General features: G+C 42.3%; 1 protein-coding gene across 2 annotated transcripts in view; it reads left to right on the top strand.

Moving 5' to 3' along the window:
- Nucleotides 1–6,264: 6,264 nt before the first annotated feature.
- METAP1D (methionyl aminopeptidase type 1D, mitochondrial) overlaps nt 6,265–15,693 on the top strand; it is a 72,974-nt gene continuing 63,545 nt past the window's right edge. For both annotated transcript variants that reach the window (XM_055397776.2, XM_088830106.1), the window contains exon 1: nt 6,265–6,343. In XM_055397776.2, coding sequence (XP_055253751.2) covers nt 6,304–6,343 — 40 coding nt within the window. In that variant the 5' untranslated portion in view covers nt 6,265–6,303. The remainder of the gene's footprint in view (nt 6,344–15,693) is intronic.

A 15,693-nucleotide genomic window follows, 5' to 3' on the forward strand; every position in this document is an offset into this window, starting at 1 on the left:
GATGCAGTATACGTACACTGGGGCTTCCATGGTAGCTCAGCTGGTAAAGAAGCATCTGCAAAGCAGGAGACCCCAGGTTGATTCCTGGGTCAGGAAGATCCCCTGAAGAAGGGACAGGCTACTCACTCCAATATTCTTGGGCTTCCCTGGTGGCTCAGATGGTAAAGAATCTGCCTGCAATGTGGGAGACCTGGGTTTGATCCCTGGGTTGCGAAGATTCCCTGGAGGAGGGCATGGCAGCCCACCCCAGTCTTCTTGCCTGGAGAATCCCCATGGACAGAGGAGCCTGGTGGGCTACAGTCCATGGGGTTGCCAAGAGTAAGACACAACTGAGCGACTAAGCACATATGTACAGTGGAATACTACTCAGTCATAAAAAAATAATGAAATTTTCATTACTTGAAAATAATGAAATGTTGCAACAACATGGGTTGACCTGGAGGGTAGTATGCTTATTGAAATAAGTCAGACAGAGAAAGACACAAACGTTATCACTTATACGTGGATTCTATAAGATAAACTAGTGAGTATAACACAAACTCACAGATACAGAGAACAAACTAGTAGTTATGGTGGGGTGCAGCAAGGAGAGAAGGGCACGCAAGGGGTGAGGGATTAAGAAGGACACAGTACTGTGCATAAAGTAAATAAGCTACAAGGATGTACTGTACAATGCAGGAAGTGCAGCCAACATTTTATAATAACTATAAATGGAACACGTGTGCTTGCATGCGTGCTAAGTTGCTTTAGTCATGTCCGACTCTGCGACACTATGGACTGTAGCCCCTGCCAGGCTTCTCTGTCCATGAGATTCTCCAAGCAAGAAGACTGGAGTGGGTTGCCATGCCCTCCTCCAGGGGATCTTCCTGACCCAGGGATCGAAACCAAGTTTCTTGCATCTGCTGAATTGGCAGGTGTATCCTTTAGCACTAGCACCACCTGGGAAGCCCGTAAATGGAATATAATCTATAAAATGTTTGAATAACTTTGCAATTAATGTAATATTGCAAGTCAACTATAACTCAATTAGAAGAAGAAAAGATAAAACTCAAATGCATCAGTGAGTGAGGTCTGGGACCACCCTCATCCTCATCCTTACAGTCCTCCCATCTCTTCCCTCTCTTGGCCCCTGCCACCATTCCAGGAAGGCTGCTGCTCCAACAATGGATAGGCTGTTATGCTGAAGCACTATTTCTGCTTACAAATCTCCCATAATATCTTTCAAGCCAAGAGGCTGGAGCAGCTTGAAATGAATGCAGGCCAGACTGTGCCTGAGAGCAACTCAGGGAACAAAGTTTGGTCTTACCCTCCAGCTAAGTTAGCCCTCTCTGGTCCCATTCTTCCCTGCTACATAGCACTGACAGGCTGCTCAGGAGGGTGCAACATGCTCTTCTCTGAGCCCACTTGGATGATGCCTATAAATGGCTATAGATTCACAAAATCTTCAGAATTTCTATGTAGGAGGGTCACAGGCAATCTCGTTGGAAGAGGGTGGAACATAAAGTTTCATTTGCCGAGGAATTATATGATCCAGAAAATGTCATTATACAAATCAAAAATGGGAGGGGCACGAGGGTCACATACGATTAAAGCCCCCTCCCCTGCCTCCTGGTTTCCTCTAGGCATTGCCAGAGACGAGGGAAGCAGGGCACAAGCAGCAAAGAGAAACCCCCTTGATTTCCTGTAACTGTCTTGCATATGACATTACTTGTCCTCAAAAAAACATGGAGCATTTATACATTTTCTCTACAGGTCCCCCTAGATTGGGTGCTAAGTTGCTTCAGTTGTGTCCAATTCTTTGCGACCCTGTGGACCACAGCCCATCAGGCTCCCCTGTCCATGGGATTCTCCAGGCAAGAATACTGGAGTGGGTTGTCATGTCCTCCTCCAGGGGATCTTCCCAACCCAGGGCTTGAACCCACATCTCTTAGGTCTTCTGCATTGATAGGCGGGTTCTTTACCACTAGCGCCACTTGGGAAGCCCCACAGATTACCCAGTAACATGTCTACCATTGTCTCAAGTGGTTCAGGAAACAATATTCTGCCAACAAGTTGGTTGAGAGTGCCTTGAACATATATAATCATTTGAAGTTGGAGCTTAACTTTAGGGGGTCCAGTCAGCTACGGAGACAGGTCCCTGTTAAATATACAACTTATGCTTATGTAGGACTCCAAGTTCTTGGAAAGAATGTTCATTTGACTTTTTAAAAAATGTAAAATAAATAAAAGCATTTCCTCACACTAAAACTGAACACACTGGAGGGCAGGATGGGAAATATTCTTCCCAAGCCATACAGTAAAATGCTAAGAAACGATCCTGATATAAAACCAAAAGGTTAATTTTTCTGGTTCAGACGGCAAACTGAGTTCAGGGAGAATGAAGGCACCTGGGGTTGACAGCCCCACTGAAGCTATGCGGGTCCCAGGACACCAGTTGCCCCCAGCAGGCCACTGTAGTGCCCCGCAGGGAACGCCACTGTCTCAGTTAGTCTTATGTGTTTGTATGTGACAAGACTCTTCGATGGATATACACCTTAGTGTAAGGGCTCAGGGCTTCTGCACCTTAGTCTTTACGTTGCATTATAGGTGATCTTCATAAGTATTTAAAAACCTAGTGAGACAAGTTACAGGATGATGTCTTTACAAAGCAAAAGTTATTTTTAAAAGGATTTACTTCAGGTAGCAAAATCTCTAGAGCTTTTAAATTGCGAATTTGAATCACAAATTCAGTATCTTCATTATGGAAACCAAAATCATTTCAATTTTACTACAAACTATATACAGTATTTGAAAAAGTTATGTGGTATAAGTCTATAATAAAATATCAAGTAGAAGAAGGAGGAAGGAAAAAATGACTTTTAAAAAATGAGATCAGAATTTACTTCTGATTTATCTCTTTAATAAAAGAAGATTAAAAGATACAAGAAGATGCTAATAAGACAACCTTTTAAAAACCAAGGAATGGGACTTCCCTGGTAGTCCAGTCAAGATCCATCTGCCTTGCAGTGCAAGGGATGTGGGTTCAATCCTAGTAGGGAAAGGAACTAAGATCCCACATGCCATGGAGCAACCAAGACTCTGAGACACAGCTAGAGAGTCGACGTGACACAATGAAAAGTCCTGCATGATGCAATGAGGATCTGGCCTGCGGCAGCTGAGACTGAACACAGCCAAATAAATAATTAAAAATAACAAGGTAAAAACCCTATAAAACAATAATTAATCACAATAAAAATATTTTAACATCGGAGAATGAACTTCTGGATATAGAAACTGAAGGTATTAAGAAGTTACCCTTTATTTCTTGAACTCTGGTTTTGAAAAATTATTCAACATTTTTTTTCAAGAAATACAAAATCCAAAAAACGGTGGAAGTTCAAGTCAATGAAGCGCCACAACATAACCTTCATTTCATAGGAAAGATGGGCAGAAACAGAAGAGAAGTGAGTCAGTAGTAGTTACTCATCTAAATGAAAGCAATCTAATGCCCTTATACCCAGGATCACAGATGTTAGAATTACTGGGGATCTTTTAAAGGGCTTCCCTGATGGCTCAGAGAGTAGAGAATCCACCTACCATGCAGGACACCTGGGTTCAATCCCTGAGCTGGGAAGATTCCCCTGGAGAAGGTACTGGCTACCCACTCCAGTATTCTCTCCTAGAGAATTCCATGGACAGGAGTGGTCGCAAAGAGTTGAACAGGACTGTACGACTAACACTTTTACTTAGATGCCAGGAGTCTAGCCCTTTATATGGTTGATCAGTATGCATATATCTTATATAAATTGATGATTTTGGAGGACACATGCTGGCAGTTCTTAATCTTTCTAATGTCAGAAGCATGTTATGAAAGAAGCTAAATCAAGAATCAGTGGGCAAGTTATTACCTGTGCAAGTTCATATCTGCTTCATTTCTCACTCATCCTGGATGTCCACATGCTGCGCTGAATTTACTGGCGACTTCCTCCCTGGATTACACTATGGTGGTGCCACCTGATTCTCATAATGTTTCCTTTTCCTTCTAGTTTGCTGCTGCTGCTGCTGAGTCACTTCAGTCGTGTTCGACTCTGTGTGACCCCTTAGACGGAAGCCCACCAGGCTCTCCCGTCCCTGGGATTCTCCAGGCAAGAACACTGGAGTGGGTTGCCATTTCCTTCTCCAATGTGTGAAAGTGAAAAGTGAAAGTGAAGTCGCTCAGTCGTGTCCGACCCTTAGCGACCCCACGGACTGCAGCCTACCAGGCTCCTCCATCCATGGGATTTTCTAGGCAAGAGTACTGGAGTGGCTTGCCATTGCCTTCTCCGTTCCTTCTAGTTTAAGGGGGTTAAATCGTGCATTTGTTTTTCAAGGATTGGTGGTGGGTTTAGTCGCTCAGTCATGTCTGACTCTGTATGACCCCAAGGACTGTAGACTGCTAGGCTCTTCTATCCATGGGATTCTCCAGGCAAGAATACTGGAGTGGGTCGCCATGTCCTTCCCCAGGGGATCTTCCTGACCCGGGGATCTAACCTGGGTCTCCTGCACTGCAGGCAGATTTTTTATCAACTGAATCACCAGGGAAGCCCAAGGATTGGCTGAGTTGAATCACATGAACATGTGCTCAATTTCCACTGTGTTTGAAATTGGGCTTAATGCTCGCTGACATTTCCCTAGGGACTTCTAGGTTTCTTTTTTCTGCACATTTCTTGAGACTCGGTGCTCTGCTAACTTTCAGGTTCCTTTCCTGCACTCAGGTTGTTGGCATCAGTTACACCGAGGACAGATTACCACATTAAAAAACTCTCTCCTTGGAACTGATCTGCATTTGAAAATGGTGGGGCTTGAAGTCACCTGAAAGAGTATTTTTCATTCTCATCCTTGTGCATCTTATCTACCTCAGTGGAAAACATTTATTTTTTCCCTTTATCTTTCAAGGTGACCCAAAAGCCTATAAAACTGGGTCTCCAAGAAGTATAGGTGTGTCCTCTAATGAACTACCCAAATTCACTCTCCTTAAAAGTAAAATTATCAGGGCATTAAAAAGAATGAGCTCTAACGAAGTATTCTAAGATTTGATGTTTCTGATGAGTGGAAAAGCAATTTTGTAACAGTAAGTATGTGATTCTATTTAAAATATTTCTATTCTTTTACATGCCTGTAAAAGGCATGGGATGACGCACACAGTGGCTGGCTGGAGAGTGGGATTGTGGTGTGTAGACAGGGTGAGGAAGGGGATTTATGCTTTTTAAAAAAATCATTTCTGAACTGTCTGGGTTTTTCACTGTGTAGTTAAATTACATTCTTAAACGTTAATTAGGTGACATCACACACCTTCACCAAGAATCCTTATCAGTCTTCACTGCATTTGGAAACTGTTACATTGTTGGTTTGACTGTGTTCATGCAGAGTTCAATTTCTTCACCAGACATTCCTTCATTCCTTGAATATCAGGTTCTCCGCTGGGTACCAAGATGAATAATACCTGCTCTGCGACAGGATGGAAATGTGCCCCAGAATGCTGCTAAGAGGAATAGTGAATTTGGTAGAAATGGGCACCGTCATCACTAGGGATCCATCAGCTCCCTCACTTGGTTCATAATTGGCCTTCCGAAGGCTTCATCTTTTGGCAGCACAATTAGCAGACATCATCCTCTCATTCTTAAAAGTCTCATTTAGGATTAAGACTCCAGTTAATACCACTGAACTGGAGGTGTCCTCGGGGAAAGAGAAGTCCCCTGAATATACCCACTGTGGAACCCAGAATAGATCTTGCAGCTGCACACAGATCCTGTCTTGTCTGTTGTCTCTGCTGAGTAATGTGGATTCTGGGACAGCCAAGGGGACAGGCAGCTGGTGACTTTGAACCAAATTTTACCTTTCAGCTGAATCCAGGGGAAAATATGCAACAAAGTGGCAGACGATGCAAAGTGCTATGTTGAACGCTAGATTGTGCTTTATTTTTTTCCTCCCAACTTCACGTTTCCATGCACCAAAATGTTGATGCTACAAATATTGGATACCACGCTTACCTGACAGGCTTCTTCCATCCCACCTGGGCGCGGGGGCTCAGAGAGAGTGCGCGAACCGCTGCTGCAGCCCGCCTCTCGCGGCTGGAGCGAGCTCGGCCGGCCGCGGGATCCCCTACTGGCCCGGGTGCCCGAGCCGCTCCGCCGCCGGAGCTCCCGCAGTCAGCCCCCGGCGCGCACGCGCGCTCCCCTCCGGCTGCCTCGGCGCCTCTGGTTTTTGGCCGCGCGGCGAGTGGAAGGCTCCGACGGGCGGGGCGGGGCCAGGGCGAGAGTTCGTGGCCACGTGACCGACGCCAACATGGCGGCGCCCAGCGGCTTGCACCTGTTCGTCCGAAGAGGTAAGTTCCTAGAGGTACGCAAGGGTTCTCATCGTCGCTCACTTGCTACGCAGTCGGCTCCAAAGGGATTCACGTCCGCGATCAGACATCTCGGCTCACCAGATTGTGCTTTCAGTCCTGCGGACATATTCAGGCACACGTTACCACTTGTCACAGAAACAGATCCGCGTGTGTTCGTCACTTGCCTAGATCACGTCACTGCGTGGCATCTATTTGCAGTCCCTCATTGAGATTTATGGGACATTATCTGAAGTTTTCTTCGCCCACGTCAGCTGTGTGATTGGTGCAGCAAACTTGTTTAATCTGGCTGCGGAGCGATGAACCTACAGTAACGGAAATGCTCCTGGACACCCAGTTGCCGCAGAGAAAGCAACTTGTATCTGTTGGCATTATCCAACACGTCTTTGGGGGAACTGGCAAAATGTGATTATTCTCTTCCACTGTCTTAAGAAGAGGAGAAATTATGTCTGGTTAGCTTTAAATAGGTTTCATTCTGTTATTCTTGTGTGGTGGTTTAGTCGCTCAGTCATGTCCGACTCTGTGCGACCCCATTGACTTTAGCGCGCCAGGCTGTTCTGTTCAAGGGATTCCCTAGGCAATACTGGAGTGAGTTGCCATGTCCTTCTCCAGGGGATCTTTCCGATTCAGGGATCGAACAACCTGGTTCTCCTGCACTGCAGGCGGATACTTTACTGACTGAGCCACCAGGGAAGCACTTGTGTAAGTGGTGAAATTTTAGTAAATGTGCAAATAGTTTTGCAGATGAATCTTTGTTCGATTTGAACTGGTTTCTGAATCTTTGTTGGAAAGAATTGGAGAGTTTTTTCAAAACTGGGGGAGGAAGGGAATTAAAATATTTTGAAGAACACTTTAGGTGTCAGGTGAGTGAACTCTGGGAGTTGGTGATGGACAGGGAGGCCTGGCGTACTGTGATTCATGGGGTCGCGGAGAGTCGGACACGACTGAGCAACTGAACTGAACTGAATGTAGAACAACAGTCTTGTGAGGCAAATATTACTATCATGGCAAATAGCTACCATTTTAAAGGGCGTTTTATGTATTAATACGTAATACCGTGTTAAGCACCTTACATGTGCTAACTACTTTTTTTGAGGGGGGGGCGGGGTGCCGCATGTGTTGTGGACCGGGGCGGAGAGGAGGGGAACTCCAGTCTCTGGCATTGGGAGTCTTAACTACGGAACCACCAGGAAAGTCGTGCTAATTGCCTTTTAAAACTCAATGAGTTAGGCATTATTATGTTTGCTGATGAGAAAAGTGAGACAAAGAGGTTAAGTAATAAGACCATGATTGCACAGATTTTAAGAGGCAAAATGGGCATTTGAATATGACTCTGATTTTTTTTTAAGGGTTCATTCCTCTGCCCTGCATGGCATGATCTCTTCACAGAAATCAGTGTGCAAAGTAGAAAATCAGAGACAGGACAAATATGATGAGTGTGTGTGAAAAGTAAAGAGAAAGATGTTTTTAGAGAAGAAGGAGGTTCATAGGAGGATAGACCTGTCTTTTTTTTGTGTTAGTGGAGTAAGGAACCACAGGGAGATTTGAGGTGAGAGATTTGTAAAGAGATGGTGATGTAGGTAGTGATTTGGACTGGTTGGATGGGAGGGTGGAAACCTGTGTGAAAGTACAGCCTTGTGAAAAGAGCACCGATTTACACCTCTTAAGATCTGGGCTCCAATCCAAACTCTATTTACTAATCAAGTTACTTTTTGTTTCCTCTTTTGACAAGAACTAATGGTGTTTAGACCTTTTTTAGGAACTTCAGGTAATGGTGAAGAGGATCTGGGTAGATAGTCAAGGTAGAGGAAGAGCCAGAACACACACATGCACACACGTGTATTATATGCACACACATATATATATGCATGTGTATAGAATCTTTGAGGATTATATAAATAAGATATTCATCATTTTTCTCACTTATGATTTTGACAAATGATGGGTCAGACAATCTTGGAAAAAGCTCTTACAGAAAAAGCTGTAGTAATGCTTCCCACTACACCCCACAAGGGTTATCTTCTGACTAGAAGTGGGGGATCTTCTGATTAGAAGCGGGAGGGAAAATATGTCATCAGGAAGAAGCCTGGAAATGGGGAAAGGCCCCTTTATAGACTACTCATGACTAGTTTTGTGTTGCGGACAGGCTGTCCTGTACCACCTACTCTCCCCCCTCCTTTTCACCCCTTTAGATTGATGTAAATTAATCCACTCTAAATCTTTGTGCCAGAATTTATCATCAGCATCTGTGTGCACATTTCCCTCCTGGAAAATGGGAAGAAGAGACTTTTTAACCGCTTAAGAAGGGCATAGGGCCTCAAGCCCCGAGGCTCGGCCATACTTGGTCTCTTCCGTCATGAGCTAAGGGATGGATGAAAACTATGAGTAGTGACGTTGGAAAGGGGAAAGAACGTATTAGTCTCTTGGAATATAGAGAGAAGGTAACAAGCCCTTTAGGGATGGAACTATTCCTGGAATTGACACTGTCAATAAATCCCAGCTCACAGTGTAGAATCCCTCCCTGGGTCCCAGGGACTTTCTGTTGCATCTCACTCCCACCTCCCACTTTTTTAGAGTCTTTGTTCCAGCTCCCAAAGCTTCCATGTAAGATGCTTACATTGCACAGTGAGTATGGGAAGGAAAAGTGTGGGGCAGGCAAAGAAGGAGGCATATTTTCTCTTTTACACTCATGTTTCTTTTATGAGCCAGTCTCTCCTGGCTTGCCCCCTGTTTCTCTGATTTTCCTGGACTTTCACTAGGCTTTTCTTCTACTTCTAGGTTTATAAATATTAGTGTTCCCTAAGATTCTGTTCTAAGCCCTCATCCCTGTTTCCTCTCCTGGTTGTCAGCAATCATGTTTACCCACCTCAAATGATTGCCAAATCTATACAATTTTTTTTAAAAAATCATAAGAATATCCCCTAGAACCAAACACTGGGCCGTAACACCACTCTCTGTTAGGCATCTTTTCCTGATGCCTCACAGGTCCCTTAAGTTCAACAGGTTCAACATGAAAGTGAATATTTTTCTTCATGTCTTCTGCTCCTCCATATATATACTCTATCTCCATTAATGGCATCACCATCCAGACACTACCTAAGTATAAGCATTTAAGTTCTTTTGGTCCTTGCCACTGCCTTCAGTGTCTATGTTCAGTGAGTCAGTAAATCCCATTTCTTGGATGCCTCCAGCTTTTTGCATTGTCTGGGTACAAGTCTTTACCGTCCCTTGTAATTAGTTTCCACCTTAGTCTGTCTTCTTCCCTACAACTATCTTTCTGGAATTCAAGTCTGATTATGATGCTTCCCTTCTGACAAAAAAAAACAAAAACAAACCCTGAGAACTCTTCATTGCTGGTCTAAAGTCCGAATCTCTTAGGATCAAAGGATAACTCCATCTCAGCCTGGCCTCAGTTTACCTCTTCAGCCTCATCTCCTGCCAGTTTCCTAAACTCATATCTGCTAAGGTTTGCCATTGTGTACCTTCTTAATTGCTTTGCCTGCAGTGTCCTTTATTCACCCAGCAAATCATTCATCCTTCAAGGCCACACTTAAATGCCATCTCTCCTTTGAAGCTGTCTTTGCTTCTGCCCAGGCTGAACTAACCCAGTCTGCTTCAATAGCACTCAGGGCATGCCTTTATCACAACACTTATTACCCTGAATCAGAGTATGTACACTGATCTGAAAAGTGTTTTACACCTCCAACTCTCCTGCTGGAATGGGAGCTTCTCAGAGACAAGAATCTTATCTTCTTCATCTCTGTCTTCCCAAAATGTGGCGTATAATATATGTGCAAAGTAAGCACTAACCTTCATAACTGAATGAATGAAAGACCTTTCGGAATGCAACCTCCTGTAGAAATATGTGTGCGCAAAAGTTATATGGTAGGCCTAGAGAATAATTTATCTCAAAATCTCAGTTTTTGTCATATGACTGGCGTAGATAGTGACTTTGTTCCCTGCCCACCACTGCTTTTATGTTCCATCTCCCTCCAAGATTACTTTAAGGCAGTTTTACTTGTGTATACCTTTTTGGGCAACTGTGAGAATTTTGTTCCATGGAATTTGAGTTGTGAGTCAGACTTATTAGAGATAATTAGAAAAAAGAGGTTGGGAAAGGGGAAGGGAAGGCATCTGAAAGAGACATGCTTGAAGTGTAAGCAGTGTAGTCAGAGGAGAGATGAAGAAAGCTTATGGAAGTAAACCTGTGGAGCGAACTGAAGCCCGCGAGAGGAGAGGGAACAGACTGTGAGTAAGTCCAGCAGAAAGTCTAAGAAAGGCACAGTTGGTGGGTATGTGAAATAATTTGGGCTTTCCAGAGGGCTGTGTGGCAATGTGTATCAAGGTGTAAGGTATACATACTTTTTAGCTAACAATTCTGCTTTTAGGAATTTATCTTGAGAGAACAATAGGATGAGTGTACCAAGATGGATGAATAAGAATGTAACTTTATAATAACAGTGATTGGGAAATATTCACCAGGATCTGAATCTGGAATGGCTTGGTAAGAGAATGACCAAATAAATTATGGTTCATCCTTGCAATGGGGTGCTATGCAGCCATTAAAAAAGATGATGTAGATATACTGTAGACTGAAGTATATATGGAGGTATATATGGAGGAGAAAACATGGGTATATATGGGTATAGAACAGTAAATCCTACTTACAGCAAGTTTGTATTTTTGCTTCCTATGTATACATGCCCAAAGAGATATCTAGGATGATGTTCACCCAAGTGTTCATAGCAGTTATTTCCAAATAGTGAGATTGGACTGATTTTTACTTTATGCTTGATGTGTTTGAATTTTATACATTGAAAAGATAACATTTTTATTTTCAAAGCTTTTGTTTAAACTGTAGAAAAGAAAAAACCAAACAAACAAATACAGAAGATAGCAAATGTTTGAATGGGACCAGATCCAGGGGGAAAATGTCTTGTTACTGTGCACATTCTCTGCAACAAAGGAAAATGTCTATGTAAGTTATAATATAGAAAAGGAACACCTTTACAATTTCCATGATCAAAGGATAACTGGAAATTACTTATATATACTATAATTTAAGATACATTTAAAGCTATTAATATTTTATCATTTTTTTAAAACAAATATGCAAAATAGTTACAAGTGGTTTTGTTTATTTGTGACTCTAAGGCCATAGATTTCTTTCATTAAGAATTTTCTTATGATAGTGGTTTTTCAAAAAATTAGCTTCCAGATAGCAGAGGGCTATTTTACCTCAGAAATTAGGTGCTTTAAACTTTTGTCAATGACCTGAGGTCCTTGGGAAACAGTGGCTGACTATTTTTCTGGGCTCCAAAATCACTGCAGATGGTGACTGCAGCCATGAAATTAAAAGACGCTTACTCCTTGGAAGGAAAGTTATGACCAAACTAGATAGCATATTAAAAAGCAGAGACATAACTTTGTCAACAAAGGTCCATCTAGTCAAGGCTGTGGTTTTTCCAGTGGTCATGTATGGATGTGAGAATTGGACTATAAAGAAAGCTGAGTGGTGAAGAATTGATGCTTTTGAACTGTGGTATTGGAGAAGACTCTTGAGAGTCCCTTGGACTGCAAGGAGATCCAACCAGTCCATCCTAAAGGAGATCAGTCCTGGGTGTTCATTGGAAGGACTAATGTTGAAGCTGAAACTCCAATACTTTGAATTGATGCTTTTGAACTGTGGTGTTGGAGAAGACTCTTGAGAGTCCCTTGGGCTGCAAGGAGATCCAGCCAGTCCATCCTAAAGGAGATCAGTCCTGGGTGTTCATTGGAAGGACTGATGCTGAAGCTGAAACTGCAATACTTTGGCCACCTGATGTGAAGAGCTGACTCATTTGAAAAGACCTTGATGCTGGGAAAGATTGAGGGCAGGAGGAGAAGGGGATGACAGAGGATGAGATGGTTGGATGGCGTCACCAACTCAATGGACATGGATTTGGGTGGACTCCAGGAGTTGGTGATGGACAGGGAGGCCTGGCGTGCTGCAGTTCATGGGGTTGCAAAGAATCGGACTGAGTGACTGAACTGAACTGAACTGGATGCAGCCCATGGGTGATTTGGAAAATACTATTAGTAAGGAGCTTCCTGTGACTTAAATTCTATGTGGATAACCAGAGAATGGAGATGGATTTTTGCTATATGATGTTTTTTAACAAATAGCTTTCAACTCTGTTATGGCTTATTACTACATAAATTAAAGCATGCTTAATTAACAAATCATGTCCCAAAGTCCCTAAAGTCAGACTTGTCCCTGAGGTCATATATGCTCTTATGTCTTCCCTCTGCCTGAGATAGCTTTCTTTCACAAAGTTCCTGTCTCCTGTTGAAATTATGAATCATAATACACAGTATAGAACATGTAGACTCTCAATGATACTTACTGTGAGGTCATTAACCAGAAAAAGATGTTGACCTGTACTGTGGACAATAATGATATTCATAACATGTGTTGTTTGGAAAATACAAGTTATAGGGTATTTAAATGCAATCTCACTTTGTGAAATCAAATACTGATATTCCCATGTGTGTCAAAGTGTATAACACAGAGAGAGAGAAATGGAATTCACCTAAATAAATATTCACAGTTTTATGAAATGCTCACTTTCCCCAAGCATTGGGAGTCTTTGAAAATGCAGAGTGGATGCTATATACCTCCAGGAATTTGGCAAAGATGGGAGGAGAGTAATATATATGCAGAGTTTCATTTGAACATCATCTTTTTTGCAGTTAAAACAGTTTTTTCTTGTAGAGATTGGTTTTCTTTTTTAGCTTTTGAATGTGCAGAATTTTAAACATACAGAAAAGTAGAGCAAGCCATACATACCCGTCACCTAGTTACAACAGTCATCAGTTTATGGCGGCTTGTTTCATCTTTTTCCCCAGCCACTTCGCTTCCCCAAGCTGGGTTATTTTGAAGCACATTTCAGATATATAATTTCACCTGTAGATTCTTCATTATGTAACTCGAAAAGCCAGGAGCCTTTAAAATTTTCTTCGTATATTGTACTTAACAGTTCTAGAATTTGCATTTGGTTCTCTGCTTATACATTTCTCTGTTGAGGTTTCCCAGCTGTTTACTCGTGTCTGTCTTTTCCTTTAAGTACTTGTACATACATATTTATAATGGCTGTTTTAAAGTCCTTATCTGTCAATCTGTCATCTGGACAAAATCAGGATCTGTTCTGTTTTATTGACTGCTTTTTTCCCTTGGCCGTGGGTCACATTTTTCTATTCTTTGTATGTTATCTAATGTATAATTATATATATGACATAATGAATAATAACCTCGTGGAAATTATGTTGCTCTTCCAGGCTTGGTTTTCTTCTTTGGTTCAGTGGATCTGTTTTGTTTTCCTCTAAGTTCTAGAGTGTGGCCATCACTCTAAGACTTTAAAGAGTTCCACAGAGTTTTTCTATAAAGGGCCAGGTAGTAAATATCTTAGACTTTAGTGGACCCTGTGGTCTCTTATTGCAACAGCTCAAGTCTGCTAATATAGTACAAAGACAGCCTAGACAGTGTGTAAACAAATGAGCCTAGCTTAGGTTCCATTAACATTTATTTACAAAAAAAGACAGTGAGTTGGGTTGGGTCACAGGTGTTAATTCACTCACCTTTGCTCTGCTTCTGCGTGGTTCTTACTCCCGAGGTCTCAACTGATCTTTCTGGTTCCAATTGAATGCCTGTGGGCCTTAGTGAGGTCTTTCTACTCTGGTTGGGCTAAGACTTCAACTTCTTCCAGCCCTGCAACCTCTGGAACCTCTATTCAGCTCTCAGCCTCGCAGCAGCCTTACTCTCTGGTTGACCCTGTGCCTCTCTGTTTTCCAGAACCCTCAGTACCCTGCCTCGCAAATTCCAGCTGCTTCACAACCAACCATCTGCTCTCTAGTGAAACAGCGAGGTGCTGTGTTTGGCTTGGGCTCCATCTCCCAGTGAGAAATTTGGGATGGTTTCCCCAGGCAGAACACTGCAACCCAGCTAGACTCACCTTGTGTATCTGTTTACCCTCAAGGTTCTCTGTCTTACATTGTTCAACAGCCAGTGCCAAAAAAATAACTCCTTCACATTTTGTCTAGCTGTTTAAGGCAGGAAGGAATTCTGGTACCAGTTATGCCACATGGCTTGAAGAGGATGTCAATTTGTTTTATTCAGTAAGTTTATTTTCCCTTTTTTTTTTACAGGAAATTTATTTGTTGAAGCAACTGGTTCATCTGTCTGCCCTAATGGGGCTTTCCACATTCTGCATTTTGCTGATTGTATGAATATATCTAGTGGGGTCATTTAAAATGTTCCTCTAGGGACTTCCCTGGTGGTCCAGTGGTTAAGACTCCACACTTGCAATGCATTGATTTGCGAGGGCATTGATTTGACTCCTGGTCAGGGAACTAAGTTCCTACATGCCTTGCTGTGCAGCCGAAACCAGACTATTTCACTCAGAGCAAAAGCCACAGTCCTTATAATGTCCTATAAGGCCCTACTCATACTACTTAACACTTTCTAACACACTATATGACTTACCTATTTGTCATGTTATTTTTTGCCTACCTCCTCAACTAGAACATAAGTTCAGGAAAGAGTTTTTGTTTTGTTCCTGATATAGCCCAAGTACCTAGAACGATGCCTGGCACATAATAAGCATTCAGTAAAGATTTCTTGAATGAATCAGAGAAAAGTGGCTGGTTAATAGTGATACAATAAAATTATTAATAATGAATCTTTGAGTCAAATAACATGTTAAAATACATAAAGCAAGAGCTGTTAAAAATAAAAGGAAAAATGGGTAAAAGCCACAATCATAATAGAAAACTTTAACATGCCTCTAATTTGACAATTTAAGTAGACATAATAAGGTTGGACTTCAGAATGTTATTGTTAGTAAATTTGATTTAATATTAAATTTGATACTTTGATTAGGATTCTTTTTACAAATATACATGAAATAGGGCAAAGGATAGTGAGTTATGCCATTAAAACCCTTAACAAGTGCTAGAAAGAAAAACTGTACATTCTACATTCTCTGATCATGAAGCAGTAATGCACACATTAATGAAGAAAGAGGAGATTTGGCTCAATTGTTGTGGAAACAGAGAAGGAACCTAGATAGCGGGGGATATGTCATTTCCAGTGTACTGGCCTTGGAATACACAGTTCTTATCCTCCGTGAGTTCACAGTCCTTGGTGGAATCAGACATGTAAATAAATTTTGCAATAAAGTAAGAAGGATACACAGGTAGAGGTGAGCAGAAGGTGCAATGGGATCAGCGAGTAGTGACTAAGGAACCCTCACCTTCACAGAGGCTGAGTCCTGCTGTGCCAGGAGGGCCTGGTC

The sequence above is a fragment of the Moschus berezovskii genome, chromosome 2 (assembly GCF_049115385.1).
Source record: "Moschus berezovskii isolate FMDL1 chromosome 2, NW_MosBer_1.0, whole genome shotgun sequence".
In the NCBI taxonomy this organism is placed as follows: domain Eukaryota; kingdom Metazoa; phylum Chordata; class Mammalia; order Artiodactyla; family Moschidae; genus Moschus; species Moschus berezovskii.